The sequence below is a fragment of the Genypterus blacodes genome, unplaced genomic scaffold, assembly GCF_046128005.1.
Source record: "Genypterus blacodes isolate CSIRO-AG114 ecotype Tasmania unplaced genomic scaffold, CSIRO-AGI_Gbla_v1 ptg000006l_1, whole genome shotgun sequence".
Taxonomy (NCBI): Eukaryota; Metazoa; Chordata; class Actinopteri; order Ophidiiformes; family Ophidiidae; genus Genypterus; species Genypterus blacodes.
The window spans coordinates 376,360-397,666 of NW_027466820.1; the positions used below are offsets into that span (position 1 = coordinate 376,360).

Genomic DNA, 21,307 nt, shown 5'->3' on the forward strand with positions numbered 1-21,307 from the left:
CTGTCACTCAAGTCTGTTGTTGTCACCCAGTTGATTCTTAGTTTCAGACTCAACTAGATTTTCAGCCATTTCAAAATTTTCCTTTCACATCCATTTACCTTTCACATCTCATCCTAACCTTTTTGTGATTTGTCACAGATTTTTCAAATGTTTGTCTGGTGTTAATCAGATTTTTGTTTTAAACTTCTTTACACAATTTGCAGGCTACTCTGAGGGGGTGTGGCCTATTGGACAAACACTGCTGTGTCTCATGAAGAAACCGGTCTAATATAACCCCTTCACTCTCATCAGTCGGCCTGAAGGTGGCGCTATAACTTTTCAACCTCACGTTATAGAATCAGCATTTATTTTAAGTAATCCATCATTGCTCTGAGCAGATTTTCCACCATTTTGCATCTAATCATTTCCAGAGTTACACACAGAATGTCCCTGCTCCATGATCATTGTGTGTGTTCTCTCAGTATGAGTGTGTGTGAATGGGGATCACCCACCAGTTACAGGCACAGGAAAGTACTCAAGCAGAAGCCTTTCTCTCTCATTTCCTCCAGCATAATGAACCCTCAGGTGAAGCCTCTGAGTGGATTCCTGGCTCCATATTTTGGGAGCTGTTGCGCTGCAGGCGTGTGCGTCCATAATAACACGCTCCCGCCCTTCATCCACATTACATTCATACCAGCGCTCACTCTATTGATTCCCGGTGATTCCTGAGTACACCGGGGGATGGATGTGGATTGTCAGGTGAATTAGAGATGTCTGGTCTGATTGTAGCAGAGTGCTGTTACTCAGAGATGAAAGCTTGGCCCTTAGCTCGCTCTAATGGGGTTTTAAGTACGGCCCTTTATGGATGATAATGCAGAGTAATGGTGAAAAGTCTGAGAGGGCTGACTGGCAGACGAGGCTCAGCGTACCAGCGGCCATCTACAAGCAATTTAGCTCAGCGTAGTGCAGCGTGAGTCCTGTGCTCGCTGTCAATTTGTAGTTTTAGGAGGCTCAATTAGAAAACATCAATTTTTCATATCTGCTTTATTCTTACGCTCTGCTCACACACATAACCAATTAGACCTGTGGCACCCTGAGAAAATACTGTCTGCTGCTGCTGCTGGACCTGACCCACACACACCACACACACATGCTGAGCTCCTGGCTGTAGGCGTGTGTGTGTCCTCCTCTTCATGTCTCTGTGTGATGCTGGACGTGAAGGTGAGCTGCTGGCTGTGGTCCTGCCGTGGTGACGGTGATGTGAAGCCTGTCTGCCTCTGTTCTGAGGTCTCTTAGGGGACTGCAGGGACTTGTGGGAAGATGACCTGATTTCTAATTTTCTCTCCTCTCCTGCCTGGCTGTGGTGTTAGTCGCTGCCTCACACAGAGAAGCCCGTGAAAGGAGACACCGGCCCGGATCCGTTCTTAAACATGGCCCCGCACGTCGTCTAAACCTGGATCTGTATTTGTGGTTTTTGAGCGATGCTGGTGCGGCTGTGATTTTCCACTGATTGGGGTAAGTGTTGTAACTCTCACACTCTCACACTCTCACACTCTCCCTCCCCCTCACACTTACAGCTGATAACATGTTTACATCCCAGCACCGTCCTGTCCTTGCTCTCTGGTCTGGATTGTTGTTTCATCTCTTCTGTGCGTCTTTGTGTCACCTGAGGCGCGTTGACATTTATGAAAGACAAACGGACGAGCGGACGCTTAAAGAAACGAGTGGAGTGAAAGTGTAGAGGGAGGAAAGTGAGGCAGGATGTGCGCAGTGTGACAGCGTCATCACATCAGATGGTTCAGGTTATTTTAGGGCTCCAAAATAAGGTCGCCAAGCAAATTCCCACTTGGAGGGCTTTTACCATCTGAGATCATTCCCACTCTGACTTTCAAATGTTATTCTGCCTGTGAGAGAAGCTTGTCCTTACATAACCTGATCCCCGTTTCATTTGAACATTAAACCTGCTGTGTGTCGTTACGGTTACTGGTTTGTTAATGCTAACTTACACCCTAATAAGTGTTTAATTCAATCATGCTTGTAAACACGTTGTCTTTGTGCTCACTCCTCTCCTCTGCTCAGTCCCAGGTGAGCAGCCATGGCTAACCAGGAGGAGTACCCGGGGGTCCTCCTGGAGATCCTGGAGGAGCTGGCCAACATGCGGCAGTGGCTTACCTTCCAGGACCTCTGCCGCATGGTGAGCACTCGCTTTGACCTGGAGCACCTCATCGAGCTCAGGAGCCTGCTGTTTGCCGCCGCCAGTCGGGACCCCTGCTTCCCCGCCACGCTCTTCAGGGACCGGGTCTCCACCAGAGGCCCGGGGCTGTCCCCCATAGGCGTGGCCGCCGACATCGTCACCATCTTCAATCTTATTCAGATGACGGGTGGGGCTCCCGATGACGGCCAGCCAATGAGGAGTCACGTCCCCCTCCCCGTGGACCAGTCCCCCGGCCCCAACCTGCCAGGAGTCGACCAGAAGAGCTTTTATGGAGACCGAGTGCGAACGCAGTCCGACTCCAGCGGCAGGCCCGTCGATCCGCACCTGCTTTTCCCGCGGCCCAATTATTCAGCCCGTAAGCGAGGGAGTCTTCCCCCTGATCCCATCTCCTTCGTGTCCCCGCCGCCGCCCAGGGCGAGGGCCGTCTCCTTCGACTTGCCTCACAGCACATTCCTGTACCCCAGCGGTCAAATCTACAGCAACACCATGAAGAACATCTACCTCCCTTTGGAGACGGACAGTGAGTCCAGCGGAGAGTCGGCCCCCATGGAGGTGTTTGAAGCTGAGCAGGAGCAGGAGCAGGAGCAGGACCAGGGCTCGTCTGTGGATCAGAAGAGAAGCGTGTTCAAGAAGGACTTCCATAACCAGCCGCCTCTCATACCGCAGGTCACTGTTTGCAGCGAGTCTCCAAGTCCCAACCAAGGGCAGAAGAGCTTGGGCTTCGATCCGATCCCTAATCCTTATCCTTCACCCGCAGCCGTCCACCAGTCGCCAGAGCAGCAGGCCAAACACGAGAGCATCGACGACCTGCAGGACTCGACCTACTTCGGACCTGGGGCGATCTCAGAGTGGTCCCCCCTTCACCTCCAACCGCCCAAAAACCCAAGACCCTTCTGGGGCAACAAGAGTCACAGTCTAGAGGACCGGATAGGCGTGGGCAGTGGAGGGATGGAATCTCAAAGGGGCAACCTCCCCAGGAGATCCACCCCGGCTTTGGGGTCTTCAGGAGGTGAAAGTGCGGATAGTGGACTGCCAGGTGGCGTTGATGTAGTCAAGGCTCAGGGAACCCAGACGGACGCCCCAGACCCCCGGCGCCTCCGCAGCCTGGTCCACGCCGACCGCCTCTCCTTCATGACCTCACTGGACGACCCGGAGTTCTGCGAGGATGACATCAGTGTCATCTTTCGTTTCCTGGACGACATCAGCATGTGCGGTTCCACGGGAGTCCTGCACCCCCCTGACGGCTCGGTCCCGATCAACCAGGACACCCACGAGGCAAGACGGGGCCGCTTAGGTCAACTCCAAAGGCTTTTCCACTCTCTGGAGAGCAGCGATGACGGACTCAAGGCCAGCGTCTGTAAGCTGCTGATCCGTATGAGCCAGATAGAGCGACAGCTGGAGTCCCTGAACGAGGTGAGGGCTGAGATCTCACAGGTGCTTTCAGCTCTGCAGCGCCTGGATGAAAAGATCCAGGCCGGTGGCGGCGGGCGGAACACAGGAGGGCGTTGGCTGGAGCCTCTCAGTGCCGGGGTCTCTTCCTTCAGCAGCCACCCGGTCACCCCGGCCTCAGAGTCCTCAGACCCTCAGCCTCTGTCTGTGTCCGGACATCTGTTCCCAGGGATCAGCACAAACAGTCTGGACTGGAACCGATGGAACGCTCCCGCCGCGCCGACAGAAAGCGGCAGCAAAAGTGTGGGTGATAAAGGGGCGAAGGAGGGGAAGAAGGACGCAGCGTCTCGCCGTGCCTCCAAAGCCCAGTCGGAGGAGAAGAGCGGCGCTGATCCAAATCAGCCCAGCCTGTCTGCCAGGGACTGGACTGTGGCCTTCAGCAAGAACAAGGAGGGCAAAGGATCCCACGGGAAAACGGGCAAGGTACTGAGACTGACTACGTGTTCACTATGACGCAATACACACCTGAGTACATGTTTGTGTGTGTGTGTGTGTGTGTGTTAGATGGTAGTTGCTTCACACACTGACCTGATCTGTAATTGCTGGTGTGTGTGTATTGAATCAGCGGTCAGTTAACTCCACTTTGTGGGATGTTGGTTGGAAACCTTTTGCACATTAAAACATTAAAAATTCATCCTAATGTTTGATGCTTGTCCTCTTCCTGTAACATTGCCAGCATCCGGTCCGTTTCTTATCTGTGTGCTTTTTAATTAGGAAATCCTCCTTTTTTCCTCCAGATGGATCAATCAAGCAGCACAACTAACCTGCTCTCCCAGAAGCCCTCCAGCATCATGGACCAGGTGTTCAACTCCTCCCTGTTCAGACAGAAAGACAGCAGTCTGACCGGTGGGATGACCTCTGGGAAGGTCATGGACCCCCGGCTGGCCGAGGGGCGGGGCCGACCCATCTGGACCGTAGACGACAGAGAGGCTCGCATGTCCCCTCTGGACTTACAGGTGAGACTCAGACACGCTCAGTTAGGATGATAGGAACTATGATTGAAGACTTCTTTCTAGGTTTTCAACAGGATTCATACTGGATTCCTCCACCTGTCTATCTGCTCTGAGAGTATAAACGCTGTGATCTTCCTCAGGGTCAAGACTCTATGAACCCCAACAACATGGAGTTCTGGATGGACGACATCTACACTCCGGGTTACGACGGCCTCCTCAGGCGCAAAGAGGCCAACATGCGCCGCGCCAAAATCTGCAAGCTTGTCGCGCTCATTGCAATTGCGGTGGCCATCATCCTCATCATCGTAATTCCAATTTGCATCCTGGGCTCATAGAGATCCTCACCACCTCCTTATTATTCATTTACTACATGCTGTACCCAGGGACACAAACACGCACGCACACACACACACACACACACACACACACACACACACACACACACACACACACACACACACACACACACACACACACTCACACACACACACACACACACACACACACATGCACACACAGTTGTTGGGGCTCTTAAATCACGGTGCTTATAAGATGATAAACTGTGACTCTAGGACCCTGAAGCTAACTTGATGGACAGCTGTGACTCTCCTCTGCATGCTGCACCATCAAACAGGAGGAAGAGGACTGCATCTTCTTATGTTGACACGGACACATTCCCTCATGCAGATTCATTGCCAATCCGTCGTAAGTAATCTCCCTTGCACACACACTCCTCGTCCCCTCCTTTATTGTCGTTTAGTTCATGAGTTATGTTCCTCCTCATTTTGAGCCGCAAACGAGTGCCAGAGGAAGCAATTAAGGGATGGAGCTTTTAAATAATCCTGTGATTGCTGTGGGAGCATGAATCCATCCTTACTGAGCCAATGCAAACCTGTTGATTGCATTTTACTTTCTGTTTGCGTGTTTGTTTGTGTGTGGGTGTTTGTGTCTGTGTGTGTGTGTTTGTGTGTGTGTGTGTGTGTGGGTGTGAGAGAGGTGTGGCACTGTTCCAGAGCGTGAGCCTGCTTGAGTCTGGATCACTGCCTGAGTCTGAATCTGTCTATCTGCTGCCTGAAGCTCCAGTGAGAGCAGCACAGGGAACTTTGATCAGTGTGTGTAAGTTTTACAACAACAGTTTCTTACTAACTCTGGATCCTGAGAGCGGAATCCTCCTTCTGTTCCGTTTGAAAGTTGTTGTGCCTCATTGTAGCCAGATGATATCCTGCACAAACAAGCTTCAGTCAATCAAAACTTCCTTTTTTTCCTCCTATAGATTTTCCTCCCATTATTCAAACGGGACAATCTGTCCACTCACAGACGAGCTGGTGTTTTTTTCCGAGTGTCGGGTTGCAAGAAATGGAAGATAAGAGTCTTTTCTCTCTTGCTGTTGATGATGTTTTGACCTCCGTCCGTGCGCTGAAGGGAGGAGGAGGCCTTTTCCAGGAAACGCTCTCTGAGTGGGAGATTCCGGCTGTAATCTAATTAAGGTGGTGTTTGAAGTGCAGCTAGATGCACATTATCCTCGCCCCACTTTGGCATCATGCTGTGCCACAAACTTCCACATACTTGAGTCTCACGCCAAACAGATTCAGCTCATGTTGCTTTTACAAGTAATGAAGAAGTTCTGCCGGTGGAGTCACATTCCATTTTATAAAAACATCCTGTTGACTTTGACGAGACTTGAATAGACACTTAGTGCCAGACTGTCTATAACGTCGCTTACATCCATCCATGTTCTGTTTCATAATGTGGATCAAAGACAGAAACGTCTCACAATGTAAAGCAATCAGACCACAAATGACTCAAGAGGCAAATGAAAACAAATATGTAACCTTACAGATTTGCAGGATTATGAAGCTGTTTTGTTGAATTACATTTTTCTAGGTATTCATGATGTTACTTTGACCGTCTTTATGGCAGATTATAAGTTCTTTGTGTCTGACGTATTGAGCTGTGAGCCAAACTGGACGTGTGAGAGGAGGAAATCATTTTAGTGCTCATTCTTCTGTGTCCACACTTCAAAAAAGAAACTTCCCTTTTCGCTTTGCACACAAATATGTTGCAGGATGTACAGATAATGTTTTGTTTTCCAGCGATACATCCTCCTAAGTAGATGTATATCTGCCAAGTGTTCCCCACGAGGCTGCTTGTGGATCCATTACCCTGTGATGGTGCCACTGAGCAGCCCTCCCACAGTGCAGTCAGCACAATCTGCAGGTGCTCGCCTCTGGAACGCCGCTGCATTAGAGCCTCCAAATACTTGCTCACTCCTGAGAGGCACTTATGAAATTTGGATTTTTTTTGAGGCGTGTCTGTGCGCTGGTTAGACACACGGCCAAACATGTATTATTCAGGTACACACTTTGTCTTAAACGCTGCTCATAAAGGGAAGATATCACGCTCTGGCTGTGCAATATGATGATGATGATGATGATGATGTGCAAGGCTTGATTTAACTGTGGAGTGAACGTTACCTGTCTGAATAAACTCTGCAAAGTACTAACATACCATTAAGGCTGTCTGATCTGATCAATAATACACTGAAACCTACGCGTGATGTCATATTAATGTGCACTTAAAGAGCATTATGTTGAATGAGGAATTGTATTTTAAAGGAACTCCTTTATTAAGCTTTATTTCACATTTGTTTCACTTGTTACAGGCTGATTTGATCCGACACAACTGTTGCAGATGGCGGAAATATTTCAGACAGTTTAAGGAAAGACAGCAAGTGATTCGTTTAAGGGGAAACTCCTGGCGGTTAAATGATCCACGAGCGGAGGAAGTGAACATGAATAATGGATACAGACACAGAGTGCTTATTGACTGACAGATCCTATTATCTCCAATCACTTCTAATGGACCTGCAGCACACACACACACACACACACACACTGTACATGCATGTAAACACTGAAGCATAACTGCCTGCATGCATTAAGCTTTGATCACATTGTCAGTGTTCTTTGAGCCTGTGTGCATTTAAAAGTCACAAACATTTTCTGCTACATTGTTTAGTTCAGTTGATTTTGAGGTTTTTGCACATATATAGTCATTTTATTTTTCAATACTTTTTCTTGGGCACGTGTACTTGCTTGTGTGTGTGTGTGTGTGTGTTCCCCCTATTAGATGTTGCACACAGATCTGCTGCTGCTGCACCCAGATCTGCCACCTATGGATGATTAATGATGCTGCTCCATGCATCCCATGTGCCGAACCTCCAGTCAGTACTATACGTAGCTGCGGCAGCAAGGAAGCAGACAGCAGGAGACCCCAGTGTGTTTCACCTCAGGCACGACCCGTTTACTCTATCACTGCTCACAACACAACTATAGGAGTAACTGAATACTAATTGTAAAGATATTCCTCTTCTATAGTGTACGAAAAAGAACTGGAAAGTCGCTTCTGTTAAGTTTTATAATAGTTTAAATAATCTCCAAGTAGCTGTTTGCTTTGTATTCTCGGTCCATTACTTCTTTACTCTCGTTATGTCTTTTTTATTCTTAATACTTCAACTCCGCCGGAGAAGCAACAAACCCTCCTGCAGTTGCCGCTCCGGTGCTGTGGGGGGCGACAGAGCGCGAATCCTCCGCCATTTAACACGACGAGGAAGAAAACAGGCGCTTATTTTTAAACTTAGAGAAGAATGTGAGTTTGTCTCTCAGGTGCGGCTCCGCTCTCACACCGGAAAAACTACTCCACTGAGAACCGCCTCAGTACCGGGAACATTTGGGGCACATATCAGGAGAACCACCGCACCGCCGGAGGAGACGCGACACACCGGTACGATCAACTTTAATCCACCTTTGGTCCCGACGAGAGTTAGTAGAGGTACGGCTAAGCTAATGCTACCTTACAGCTAACTAATGTGCTCCGCTAACTCATCAAACTGTAATACATAACGTTGAACGATAAAGATATAACTACTAAACTTCTACAAAGAGTAACAGAACACTTCCGGATGGTAGTTTTGCTTATTCGCTTTGTTTACACTCTTACACTTAAACTTGGACTTATTTCGCATTCTTAAACACAGGGCGAGCAGGAAATGTAAAGCGGAAGTAGTGAGGTTTTTATTCATCTATAAATCTCTAAATCTCTAATGTTGCGTGTTTGTTTGGTTTCCCCTTCAGGTGACACCATGGACTCCTCCGTGCTCAACCTGTTCCACCAGTTCCAGAGTCTCAGCGCTCATCTGGACGCGCTGAATGACGGCGTCGAGCCACGTAAGAGGATCAAACTCTGCCCTCTAGTTTCGCTCAGGTTTCGCTATAAAGTGCATCAATACTGCGGGGAATCACCGGGGTCTAGTTCTTATTCAGCAGTGCTGATGATTGTATTTATGTTCAGGTTCTGTTGTGTTTCAGCTTTGTATCGATGTGGCTTCAGCCCTCTTTGTTTCTGTTCTGTTAGTTTCTGTCGCTGTCTGATCACCACAGGAGTTTGTTGTTGTTGTTGTTGTTTTCTTTTCGTCATCTACCTGTCCTGTGTGTGTAGATTTCCTCCAGATGGCGATGAACTTTGAGGAAAACCGCAAGAAGTGGCTGCGGGCGGGCGATGAGCTGGTTTCCTGTAAGGAGGTGCTGGCCAAGGGAGGAGCGCTGGAGGTCAAACTGAAGCACGCTCGCAACCAAGTGGACGTGGAGATCAGGAGGAGGCAGAAGGCCGAGGCCATCTACGAGAAGCTGGTCAGTGTCAATGCCAACACACACACACACACACACACACACACACACACACACACACACACACACACACACACACACACACACACACACACACACACACACACACACACACACACTCTTACAAAGCTGTGGAATCCATCACTAGTAGTTTATTCTTGTGTTGAACCTGCTGTGTGTGTGTGTGTGTGTGTGTGTCTGTGTGTGTGTGTCAGGAGCGACAGCTGCAGCTGATCAGGGAGCTTCTGGTCTCAGACAGCAGTAACAGCATCCACCTGAGTGAGGAGCAGCGCTCCGCCCTCGCCTTCCTCAGCGCTCACTCACAGGCAGCACAGGCGGCCAAAGGGAACCTCAACACCAGCCAAAGGTCAGACCCTAACACCAGTCAAAGGTCAGAGCCCCTCAGTCTGTGTCTGTGGGTGCCTTAATATGTCCATTTACAAATGTGAGGGTTCAAATGTATTTGTCCTCCTCACATTAGTAAATCTTGGAGTCTTAAACTCTAACTCTTCTTCAGTCAGGCTTCTTCTACTCCCTGTTGGTTTGTTTTGCTTGCAGGTTGACGACCATCAATGAATCGGCCTCCCTGATGTCGGACATCAGCTACGACCAAACTGACGACTCTCTGGTGAGTTCATCTCTCTAAGTGTTTCCACTCATAACACTTCATCATGTGTCGCCATGGTAACTTACTGACTAAAGGACACATCTGTCTCCTGCAGGATTGGGATTCTTCAGCTGTGAAGCACGTCAGGCTGAGGAAACGACAGAAACGGGTGAGAGCTGCATTTCTGCACACTTTGACCATTTGTAGCCGTTTGTGTAGCCGTTTGTATCCCGGTGTGTTCTGCAGCCGACTTGGACTTTAATGATGCCCTTGTTCTCCGCAGCGTTCCTCCAGAAAGCACTGTGACGTTCCTCCACAGGCGGTGAAGAAGCCTCGCTCCAGTGGACGCAAGTCAGAGCGGGTGAGGCGACAAACACAGAAGCTACAGAGAGAATAAGAGCAGGAAATACATACACACTCTGCTGTAACGTGTGTGTGTGTGTGTGTAAACGTCTCTCCTGTGTGATTTAGATGAACGAGTCTGTGGTGACTAAAACCACCATCACTGTGCCGGTGAACGGGGGCCCTGTGGAGGCCGTGTCCACCATCCAGACGGTGCCATACATGACCCGCAGCAGGAAGAGGAGCGGTGAGAGGGACACACACCAAACATGACTGAATGAGTGTGAACCTGTGTGTGTGTCTGTGAATGGACCTGGATCTAACCGTGCTGTGCCGCTCTGTAGTGACTCCAGCCTGGGCCGACACGACCACGACAGACCAGTCAGAGACGGCCAGCGAGGCTCCCAGCACGCCGGCCACAGACTTCCCAACTCCCCTCCGGACCCCGAGAGCCACCAGGGGAGGAAAGAAGCACCAGTTCATCGCCAAGACGGTGAGGCCAAACACTCACTTTGACATCCAAACTAACCGTCTGCAAGCGATGGCTTCTGAACGGTGTCGCTGATGTTCGCTTAGTTGAGATGTGATCTGTCCCTCGTCCCTGCTGAGTGACGACGCTGAGCTCTGTTCCTCTCCCTCTCAGGTCATCAAGTCAGAGTTCTGTGCTCCGTGTGGCAAGAGGATGAAGTTTGGCAAGATGTACATCCGCTGCCAGGACTGCAGGCTGGTGTCTCACCCGGAATGTCGGGAACGCTGCCCTCTGCCCTGCATCCCGGCCGCCGCAGCCACGCCCACGCTGAACACAGAGGTACGGCGGGTTGGCACAGCGCCGCAGCACCACGACGTATTACAGCCACGTTAATGTTGACTTCTCGTGTGTGTGTGTGTGTGTGTGCAGTTCACCCTGGCTGACATCGCTCCGGTCACCGCCCCCATGATCCCTGTTCTGGTCGTCTACTGCATCAAGGAGATTGAGCACCGGGGTCTGAACGAGGTGCGTCCAGGTTTATGCCTCACCTTCCTCTCCTGCTCCCGTCAAATGAACCGGTGTCATTTTCAACTGGCGGCCTCTCTCTCTCTCCCTCTCTCTCTCTCTCTCTCTCTCTCTCTCTCTCTCTCCAGGTGGGCCTGTACCGCGTCTCGGGCCAGGAGCGTGTGGTGAAGCTCCTGAAGGAGAAGCTGATCAGAGGGAAGACCATGCCCTCGCTCAGCAAGGTGGAGGACATCCACGTCATCACGGGCGTCCTCAAAGACTTCCTGAGGAACCTCCCAGAGCCGCTGCTCACCTTCCACCTCAACAAAGCCTTCATGGAGGCGGCAGGTCGGTTCACCGCAGCAGCACATTGGCTCGGTTGAAGATGAGGAGGAGATCCTGATCATCATCATGTTGTCGTTTCTTATTCTGTGGTAGAAATCTCGGATGATGGTAACAGTGTGGCCATGTTGTACCAGACCATGAGTGAGCTGCCTCAGCCCAACAGAGACACGCTGGCCTGCCTGATGATCCACCTGCAGAGGTGAGACACTCCGCCCTAACCTTAACCCAACACGCTGTCCTGCTCCGTCCCATTCTCTCACTGCTTCACTCCGCCTGTTAAACATCTGGACTTGTTTCCAGGGTTTCCCTGTGCGTGGAGACCAAGATGGACGCACACAACCTGGCCCGGGTGTTTGGCCCCACCCTAGTGGGTCACGCCGTGCCCGACCCCGACCCCATGACCATCCTACAGGACACCAGCAGGCAGCCCAGGGTCGGTGGACTCAGCCCAGCATCACACACACAAGTGGACCTCAGAGTTTCTGTTCTGATCAGGTTTTGACCCCAGATCCTGGCTTTCTTTGTTCCGTCTCCCCTCAGGTGATCGAGCGCATGCTCAGTATTCCAGGAAGCTACTGGAGCCGGTTTGCGTATCCAGATGACATCTCCATAGGCAGCACCGACGACCTCTGCACTCCAGACCACAAAGGTGAGGGAACATCACAGCTCACACACTCTGAGCGGTGCTGCTTTGGCAGCTTCCCAGTTGTGGCGACGGCGTTGTTCTGACTCTTCCTCCTCCTCCAGTCAGCATCCTGGGCCCAGTCACCACTCCAGAGCACCAGATGATGATGTCCAAGACGCCGTCCTCCAGCTCTCTGACCCAGCGAGTCAAGCAGACCCTCTCCAGCACCACCATGTAAGATCATCCTGCCTCTTCTCTTTCTATTCATCTCTAATGTTTTACGTTGACAAACTAAGAGCCTGCTTCCTCTGTGTCTTAGTTTTGGGAGCCGGAGCAAAGCGTCGTCGGCCTGTAACAGACAGGTCAGCTTCTTCAGCTCGCCACAGCTGAGGTGATGGGACACAAACTCACCGGATCCCTGCTATTATTATATTTACTGCAATAACAGAATATACTCAGACTGATGAGGGGATCTAAGGGCTGCTGCTGTGCAATCTAACTAAGTGTTTAACTCTAACCAGATTTTATTCCTGCACATATTTTACTTATTTTATATCTTTGACTACTAATGGCTCACTGAGTGTCGTGTGTGTGAATGAATGTGTGAGTTTGGACGAAGCAGCCGCCGAGTAAACGGAGCTGACGGTCTCCACGGTGATGGATGTGTGTGCGTCTGTGTACCTGTGGTTGTAACCGCAGACACACAGACCAAAGCTCCGTCCAAACCGCCCCGTCGCCTCTGTGACATCACCTTTTGTTTTCATCATTTTTACATTTAGCTCTGCCTTTGTTGATTCATTTTGTGTGATGATGTCATATCTTATGTACCAGCCAGTGATCTTTACATGTTGTTTTATAGTAAACACAGAAACTCAATGGGCTTTCTGTTGCATTTTGCACCGACGGGACAATCTGAGTGATTAGTGTGTAATACAGATCACTCAACACTAGAGGGCGCCGTTGTATCGCGATTATGTGGACGCGTTGTGATTGGACGCCGGTCACAACCAGCCAGGGGTTAATGTGATGAAGTGCAGTGAAACCCTGTGTGTGTGTGTGTGTGTGTGTGTGTGTGTGTGTGTGTGTGTGTGTGTGTGTGTGTGTGTGTGTGTGTGTGTGTGTGTGTGTGTGTGTGTGTGTGTGTGTGTGTGTGTGTGTGTGTGTGTGTGTGTGTGTGTGTGTGTGTGTGTGTGTGTGTGTGTGTGTGTGTGTGTGTGTGTGTGTGTGTGTGTGTGTGTGTGTGTGTGTGTGTGTGTGTGTGTGTGTGTGTGTGTGTGTGTGTGTGTGTGTGTGTGTGTGTGTGTGTGTGTGTGTGTGTGTGTGTGTGCCAAAGACAAAAACACTCCATTCTACTGTAGTGACACTAAAAGCCAGTCTGTTCTGCTCACTAACACTAAAATAAGATTCAGTTGTACGTAAATGTTTTGTTTCCAGTCTTCTGTAATGAATTGTCTCGTCTGTTGGATTGAATTCTAACCTTCACTTCACTTCAGCTCTGTTTTGATCACAGGAGTCCACAGTTGTGCTAAAAATAAAACATCAATAGACCGTGTGTGTGTGTGTGTGAGAGAGAACAACCTGTTTGTGTCGGGCTTGGTTGGATTCAAACATCTGAGATACAAACGTTGCTCCATCAGGAGAGAACGCCTTCAGAGGCATCATGTGCTTCTAACTAAACTCAGCAGTTGTTGAGCTTTTTGAAGCTTTGTGTCTTTCTGTCGTGTTCCATGGATCCTCATTAACTCTGAATGTCTCATTAATGTGGTGTACACACTCTGAAGCCCTCATTCATGTTTAACACGCTTCTTGCCTGCATCACATTTGAATGCTGGCCTTTGTTATTGGAGATCTTCAGTGATTCTACACGGCTCTGAGTGATAATACAGCTTTCTGCTCATTGTTCCCGTCGTCATTACAGCCGTCTCTCTTCTCTCTAACGGGCTGAGTGAGCAGCCGACGAGGGCCCAAGTTCTAAATTATAGCCGGGATCATTTCCACATCTTCCTGTTATTCCATTAACGGCGACTCAACCGAGCTGAAAGCACCGGCATGAGTTCTGTACGGCCTCACGCACTTACAAAGCTTCAGCAACACAAAAGAGCCTTTTGAGGTCCGAGCTCGGCTGTCTGGGTCTAAAAATATGGTTCGCAGAGACGAGTTCCACACGCTGAGGAGGTTGTGTTTCCACTCAGTTGGCTTCCAGGTGCTCAGGCAGTGGAGACTTGGTGGAGGATTGCGGCGTGTCCAGGGGTGGATTGACTCATATTTTATAGGATTTAGCATTTATCTTCAGTCTAAAGGAGGCGGTCTTTGTTGTGGACGGACCCAGCTGAGCCACTAGAGGGCAGTGTTGATTTTCCTGTGGTATCACCGGGCAGGAAACTGCTCCTGGAAGTCTAGAACAACTTGTTTGTATGAGCATAAAACGGCACCACTACAAGGGAGAGTGGCATCAGAGAGCGTGACGCCCCTCTACATGTCCTTCTGCATGGAACCTTTAACCTTTGAACCTACGGTGCTGAACGGACTGTGGCTGCAGAGACTCGCTCTAACTTGATGAGGAAAGGCTCCAATCATCTGGACTTTTATGTTCTTGCGAATTCAACACGCTGACTTTCAAAGCTTTTGTTGAATTGCGAAGAAAAATGCAAGTAGAGTCCATGCAGCAGAGTGTGAAGGGTTAATGGAGGACATGCAGAGTAATTAACATCTGGAAACAAACAAACACACACACACACACACACTAATATGTCTGACAGATCCTTAAGAGAAACGAGGGATATTTATTTTATTTATTTCTTTCTCTTTAACTCAGGATATTGGATTTTGTCTAGGCATGTTTTTAACACACACACACACACACACACACACACACACACACCCTTGGAAAAAAATGTTTGAATTTGGAATGGGCATTAATAGTTCATTAGCCTGAATGAGGTCTCCTGTGTGCGTCTCCGTCCTCATCTGGGGGTTTGTGTGTTTGTTTACGCCGCACAGAGCAGCAGACACTCTGTGGCTGCACACATCAAACAGCTCTACATTCCCCCGTACACCCCGGCGTGCGGTGATAGAGCTCCACCGTGCTGCGGGACCACCGGGGCCAAACGAGTAACCGCTCCAATTAAGAGCTCTTAAATAAATTACAATGTAAGCTAGTAAACACAACCACGACGGCGACGGAGGCAGGATTCCGCTCTGGTGTTTATACGGCGAGCAGCAGGAAGCGGCGCCAAGTAAACCAACAGCAACATAAGCGTCCACGCTAGCTGAATACAATCAATACATCCTCCAATTCATAAGGCTATCGAGCGCGGCGTGGCGTCCGTGTGTCGGGCCTCCGTGTGTCGGGCCTCCGTGTGTCGGGCCTCCGTGTGTCGGGCCTCCGTGTTCACTGCGTCACGCCATTCCAATAATGTCGGCACCTCAGAGATGTCGACTCGATAACTGAATTGCAGGCCGGTCAGATCCGCCCGTCTAATCACGCCGCCGCTCGATACGCTCGCTGCTGGGAGAAGCAGCGTTCATTAACCAGGAGACAAATGCAGGAACACGACCACCCAGGATGCATTGCGATGTCGCGGGGGGAAATCGCGTTGAGACTCGACGAGCCGCCGCTTCCTCAGAGCGGAAACGGGCTGAGAGAGTTTAACTCCGACTCTGTGGTCGCTGCTGACGGACTGTGGGGTCGATACGCTTTACATCTGTGAGTTAGACATCGAGAGGAGCAACAGGAGAGAGATGAGCACGCCGATTCATTAGAGACACCGAGAGAGACACGAGGAGAGACAAGACGAGAGACACAATGAGAGACAAGACGAGGGACACAATGAGAGACAAGACGAGAGACACAATGAGAGACAAGACGAGAGACACAATGAGAGAGACGAGACACAATGAGAGAGACAAGAGGAGAGACACAATGAGAGACAAGGCGAGAGACACGAGGAGAGACGACAGACACAATGAGAGAGACGAGACACAATGAGAGAGACAAGAGGAGAGACGAGAGACACAATGAGAGGGACGAGACGAGAGACACAATGAGAGGGACGAGACGAGAGACACGAGGAGAGAGATGAGAGGAGAGACGAGAGACACAATGAGAGGGACGAGACAAGAGACACGAGGAGAGAGACGAGACACGAGGAGAGAAGCAATGAGAGGGACGAGAGACATGAGGAACACTTCACACAACAACCTGCATCTCTTATTCAACAACGTGGCTTGTTGGCCTTTTCATCTCTCTCTCTCTCTCTCTCTCTCTCTCTCTCTCTCTCCCTCTCCCTCTCCCTCTCTTTCTCCGCCCCTCGTTTGAATCGAGCCGTGGTCTTAGCCTTCTTCCACGCGTGGTCGATACCTTGTTACCACAGAGGAATCAATTATCTGGACCGAGCAGCAGGGGAACCGAGCAATAATGAAAGAACGCTCCTCCTTTCCCAGACGACGGCCGCGGCCATTAAATATGAATCTATCATTGGGCGAGGAGATTTATGGAGCCTGAGTTCATGCAGCTTAAAGCTCAAAGTCTGTTTGGAGAGTAAAGGAGCTGAACCACTGACACCTTATTATTATTGTTAAATATAAAAACACCAGAAACTGAGCAGAGATGCACTTAAATCTGTGATGTGTAGAAGAAGAAGAGGCCACAGGAAGTGTGAAGTATGAGCTCGTGTGTTCTAAAGGACTTCAGAACATGTAGCTGTACTCATGTGTCACTCACCGGGCCAAACACGCCTCAACTAAATGTAATGATGTCATCATACTGTGACCTTTGAGTCTGTGTCACCTGTTGATCCATGATGGGGTCATGTGACTTTACCGTCTTTCACCTTAGAGGAAACCCACCAAAATAACAAATGGGGAGCGTTTTCACTCAGGCGACAGAGCAGTGATGTAGGTGTCGGTGTTTAGGTCCAGACCAGGCAAAACAAACAGCTGCCTCTCTCTCTCTCTCTCTCTCTCTCTCTCTCTCTCTCTCTCTCTCTCTCTCCCTCTCTCTCTCTGTCCCCTCTCGTTCCCCTCGTTTGTTTCATCGGGGCCTCTAACAGAGAAACAAGGCGACACATCTGTCTCATTTCCCTCCTGAAGCTAAAAGCGCCTCTCAGTTCGTCCTCACGCCAACACGTCTCTGTCCAAACCAGCGAGGAAACAGGAAGTCAATCAGGCTGACACACACTTCAAGCTGCCTTAAAACAGTAACTTCAACAAATCGATAACAGAGGGAAAAAAACTGTGTGTGTGTTGTGTGTGTGTGTGTGTGTGTGTGTGTGTGTGTGTGTGTGTGTGTGTGTGTGTGTGTGTGTGTGATGCATTAAAATAACTCTTCATAAAACATCTATTTTCTCCGCTGCCCACCAGAGTGACATCGTGCCCTGATTGTGAGCATTCAGACAGTAGTGGGTGCGCTCACACACACACACACACACACACACACACACACACACACACACAAGCGCTGACTTCTGCCATCGTTGCCATGATTTATGTGCAGTTTTCTACAGAACTCGCTGTGTGACTGCATCTGAGTTCATGTAACAGAATGTGTGTGTGTGAGTGTGTGTGCATGGGTGCATAGTATAGATTTATATGAGAGAGGAGCTGTGTGCATGAACGAGTGTACTATAGTGTGTGTGTGTGTGTGTGTCTGAGTTTGGGATTGTTTTTTCTTCATGGATGAGCACAGCTACATCCATGTACACACACACACACACACACACACACACACACACACACTCTTATCTTCCATATTCCTTGCATATACAGATCTGTCTTTAGGTCTTTAGTGAAGGATTCTGTGTCTTGTGGTCTCTGGAAATTCACAAGTGTCAAAACTCCATAAAATATCTGATTTGCTCAGTAACGGCTCCTGTAGTTTCCCTTTTGGCTGCTAGGAGGCACTGTTGCACCCTGTAACCCATCACTGTGTCAGGTGACGCCCCCCCCCCCATCATTTAGTTGTTAGCGTCTAGGAGAAGTTTCCTCTTTGTTTGTATCAAAGCTTTAATGAGGAATGATGAAGTTTGTCAGTGACAGCAGGTGGCAGCTGGGTGGCGCTCTGCTCCCAGGTGAGATCAGAGTTCATCCATAGATGCAGAGTGAGCAGGAGGATAAGGGATCGTTCTCACATCTGCTCCCACATGCTCACCTTTTCATCCTCTGTTCCCGTCGCGTTCTGCCGTCTCTATTTTAAATTCTGTTATAATTTCCTCTTGTTGCTGAAATTCAAATCCTCCTGATATAAACTGTGTGTCTGCTGAGGCCTGAGCTGCTTCAGAGCGTTTCATCAACTTCTTCTTATATATCTATAGACGATCGCTGTGAATAGAACTGTAGATGTGTCAGGGGACTTCCAGGTTCCCTGAAATAAAGACCACAGTGTGGCGCCGTATGGGTGAGGAAGGGGGGTAGTTACTGTGCATGCTCGGAGAACGTCCCTCCCCACAGGCGTGAAAGCCGGCGCCCCCCTGGTGGAGGCAGTGAAGTCACATTCAAGTTTCATGGTGACTTCCTGTCTGTCTGAGTTCCCATTCTGACAGCCATGGTTCACAGCTGAAAGGGTTAATCTTCCGGGGATCATGATTGCACATATTTCCTGCGTACAAGTTGGACGTGTTGATTTGTCAGCAGCACTTTAATGAAAGGTCAGGGGTTACCATAGCAACAGCAGTCAGGCCAGTGTGGGTGGACATCATGACATCAGACGCCATCAGAGAAACGAGTCATCGGCGCTGTGACCTGCAAATATCCACGCCTAAATTTTTCCTCTCAGCGAAATTATTCTGCTTTTGACTGAAATGCCACGTTGAGAAACCACTTCCTCCTTTTGCTGGGAAGGCGGTCAAACAGGAAGTCTGGATATCTGACACTTTATGAGAAAATCTGAGGTTTGCATCAGAGAGAACGCCATGGAGGAGACCGAGATGAAGGACGACCGCACCGTCCAAGAGCTGCAGGGACCTGAGGGCGGCGAAGGAAAGGGCTGCGCCACGGGACCATCAGGTAAGAATCAAGACCTTCATTTAGGATTATGAGCTTCTGACATTATGACTCTGTGAGTTTAACTTCAATTTCCTCAATTTCCAAAACAACAACATGTATACAGCTCTACCTGATGATGATGATGATGAGGATGATGATGATGATGAGGGTGATGAGGATGATCCAGATATTGATGATTACGTCATATTTATGGCTTTGCTGTAATTTAACAAATCCAACTACACACCTCCCACCAACTACTATACAGCCGCGATGATGAGGAAGATGATGATGACGAATAGTTATGACTATAGATCCAGAAGAAGAGCATGACAACAACACAGCTGAGGGGTACCTGATAGATGCTTATGACTGTAAATGTCTGCATCTGAGCTGGCAAAAACAAAAACAAATGATTGGACTGGTTGGCCTTGGTGGAGGTATGGCCTCTCTGTGTGCCCTCTTACTGGATTTGTGACGTCATAGTGAGTTGTGCACTGTTCGCAGTAAGTGTGTGGGAGGCAGTGGCTCAGTGGGTAGAGCTTCCGCTCGGGAACCTGAGGGTTGCTGGTTCGAGCCCCTGCCGAGGTGCCCCTGAGCAAGGCACCGAACCCTCAATTGCTCCCCCCTCTGCGAAGGGTGGTAAATGTAATGTAAGTCGCTTTGGATAAAAGCGTCTGCCAAATGATCGTAATGTGTGTGTGTGTGTGTGTGTGTGTGTCACAGACAGACGGGCCCTCCTCTGTGCGGCCCTGCTGATCCTGGGCCTGTTGTGCGTCCTGCAGGCGGTTCTCAACATCTCTCTGCGTCTGTCATGTGAGTGTTTGTGTTTTCTCAAATTTCAGCTGAAACGCGTCAACAGGAAACCCTCGCTCCTCCGACTGCAACTTCCCTTTCTTTCTTTCAGCTCATCCAGAAGCAGAAGAGGCAGAGCTGTGCCACCACAACGCCTCGCTGATAGAGGGGACGGGAGAGATGCCGGCTGACTCCGCCCAGCCGGGGGACGCCTGCAGCAGACGGCTCAGAGCGCTGCAGTGTCGATACCAAGCCTTGGAGACGGACAGAGACAGCCTCCAAGAGCAGGTCTCAGGTCTGAGTCAGGCCGTGGCGTTCCTGCAGAGGGAGCTCCTGCCGCAGAACGAAGGATCCAGCAGCCTTGACTGAACTCCGGTCCAGAGTCCAGATGTTCTCCTCACTCTGTTTCTGTACCATCCAGAGATTTAGAAGATCTTTTTGTTTATTTGATGAGCCAAACTGTATTGCTGTGCACACTGAGTGAAAACCTGACCCTTTTTGTTCCCTCCTTGTTTTCTGGAGCCTCCACAGCTTCTTCTTCTTCTTCTTCTTCTTCTTCTTCTTCTTCTTCTTCTGCGACCCCATTGAGATGTTCTCAGGCGGTTTCCTTCTCATCCCTCTTTGTTTTCCCGTTGCTGCATTTCTATCAAACATTGTATTATCCTTCCTCTTCCTCTTCCTCCTCCATAAAAGCTCCCAGCTCTTCTGATCTAAATTTAGTCTGAGTTCTTTGCCGTGCGTCCATTTCTCCGTCTATGTTTACATCCAAACACGCTGTGAAATATGCATGACCTCATCTGTGGAGGTTCAAAGTGGAGACGCACACACACACACACACACACACACACACACACACACGCTCCTGAATCAGCCTGAGCTTCCTCAGCATCAGCCTGGTTTGTAGTGTCGATGCATTCAAAGGACATTGGACCTTCAGCCTGATCAGTATGAGCAGCAGTAACCAGTGTGTGTGTGTGTGTGTGTGTGTGTGTGTTGGCTTTTAGAAACACTGTTTGTAGAATCAAAGACATGTAGAAGAAGAAACCTCATTAAATCTGTGTGTGAAGCTCCTCTGATCTGAGCAGTGGAGGTGGACTGAATGTGGAGGTGTGGCCTGTGTGTTTCTATAGATACACAGCCCCCACACACACACATATACATGCATGATAACCCAGAGACGTTGTTGTTGTTGTTGTTGTTGTTGTTGTTGTTGTTGTTGTTGAGTTCAGTCTGTGTGCTTCATCTGAATGATGTAATGAGGTTTTGTTGTTCCCCTCCTGTATGAAAGGAAACCTGCACAGCTGAGGAGACGGCCTCCTGTCTGAGAGCAGAGGAGGAGCTCTCATGTAGATGTTTAG

The 21,307-nt window shown here is 49.5% G+C and overlaps 2 protein-coding genes and 1 long non-coding RNA gene across 5 annotated transcripts in view; all 3 read left to right on the forward strand.

Moving 5' to 3' along the window:
* Window positions 1-20,664, forward strand: part of LOC143000530 (uncharacterized) — a 38,450-nt gene extending 17,786 nt beyond the window's left edge. The window contains exon 2 of the long non-coding RNA XR_012963635.1: window positions 20,549-20,664. This is a non-coding gene — a long non-coding RNA (uncharacterized LOC143000530). The remainder of the gene's footprint in view (window positions 1-20,548) is intronic.
* Window positions 2,075-4,931, forward strand: LOC143000298 (major intrinsically disordered Notch2-binding receptor 1-like). The gene is made up of 3 exons (XM_076149567.1): window positions 2,075-4,066; window positions 4,381-4,599; window positions 4,737-4,931. The coding sequence occupies exons 1-3, from the start codon at window positions 2,075-2,077 to the stop codon at window positions 4,929-4,931; spliced, it is 2,406 nt and encodes an 801-aa protein (XP_076005682.1).
* On the forward strand, window positions 8,229-13,311 carry LOC143000279 (rac GTPase-activating protein 1-like). Of its 3 annotated transcripts, none has more exons than XM_076149539.1 (17): window positions 8,229-8,427; window positions 8,730-8,822; window positions 9,094-9,284; window positions 9,497-9,672; window positions 9,840-9,909; window positions 10,004-10,057; window positions 10,172-10,249; window positions 10,360-10,477; window positions 10,575-10,723; window positions 10,874-11,038; window positions 11,129-11,224; window positions 11,353-11,551; window positions 11,642-11,747; window positions 11,849-11,981; window positions 12,089-12,197; window positions 12,296-12,407; window positions 12,493-13,311. In XM_076149539.1, exons 2-17 carry the CDS (start codon window positions 8,738-8,740, stop codon window positions 12,566-12,568), a joined length of 1,917 nt encoding a protein of 638 aa, XP_076005654.1. In that variant the 5' UTR covers window positions 8,229-8,427; window positions 8,730-8,737; the 3' UTR covers window positions 12,569-13,311. The 3 variants fall into 3 exon arrangements, with proteins under 3 accessions (XP_076005654.1, XP_076005671.1, XP_076005663.1); XM_076149556.1 differs by having other exon boundaries at window positions 9,497-9,648; XM_076149548.1 differs by having other exon boundaries at window positions 8,229-8,379.
* Window positions 20,665-21,307: the final 643 nt, after the last annotated feature.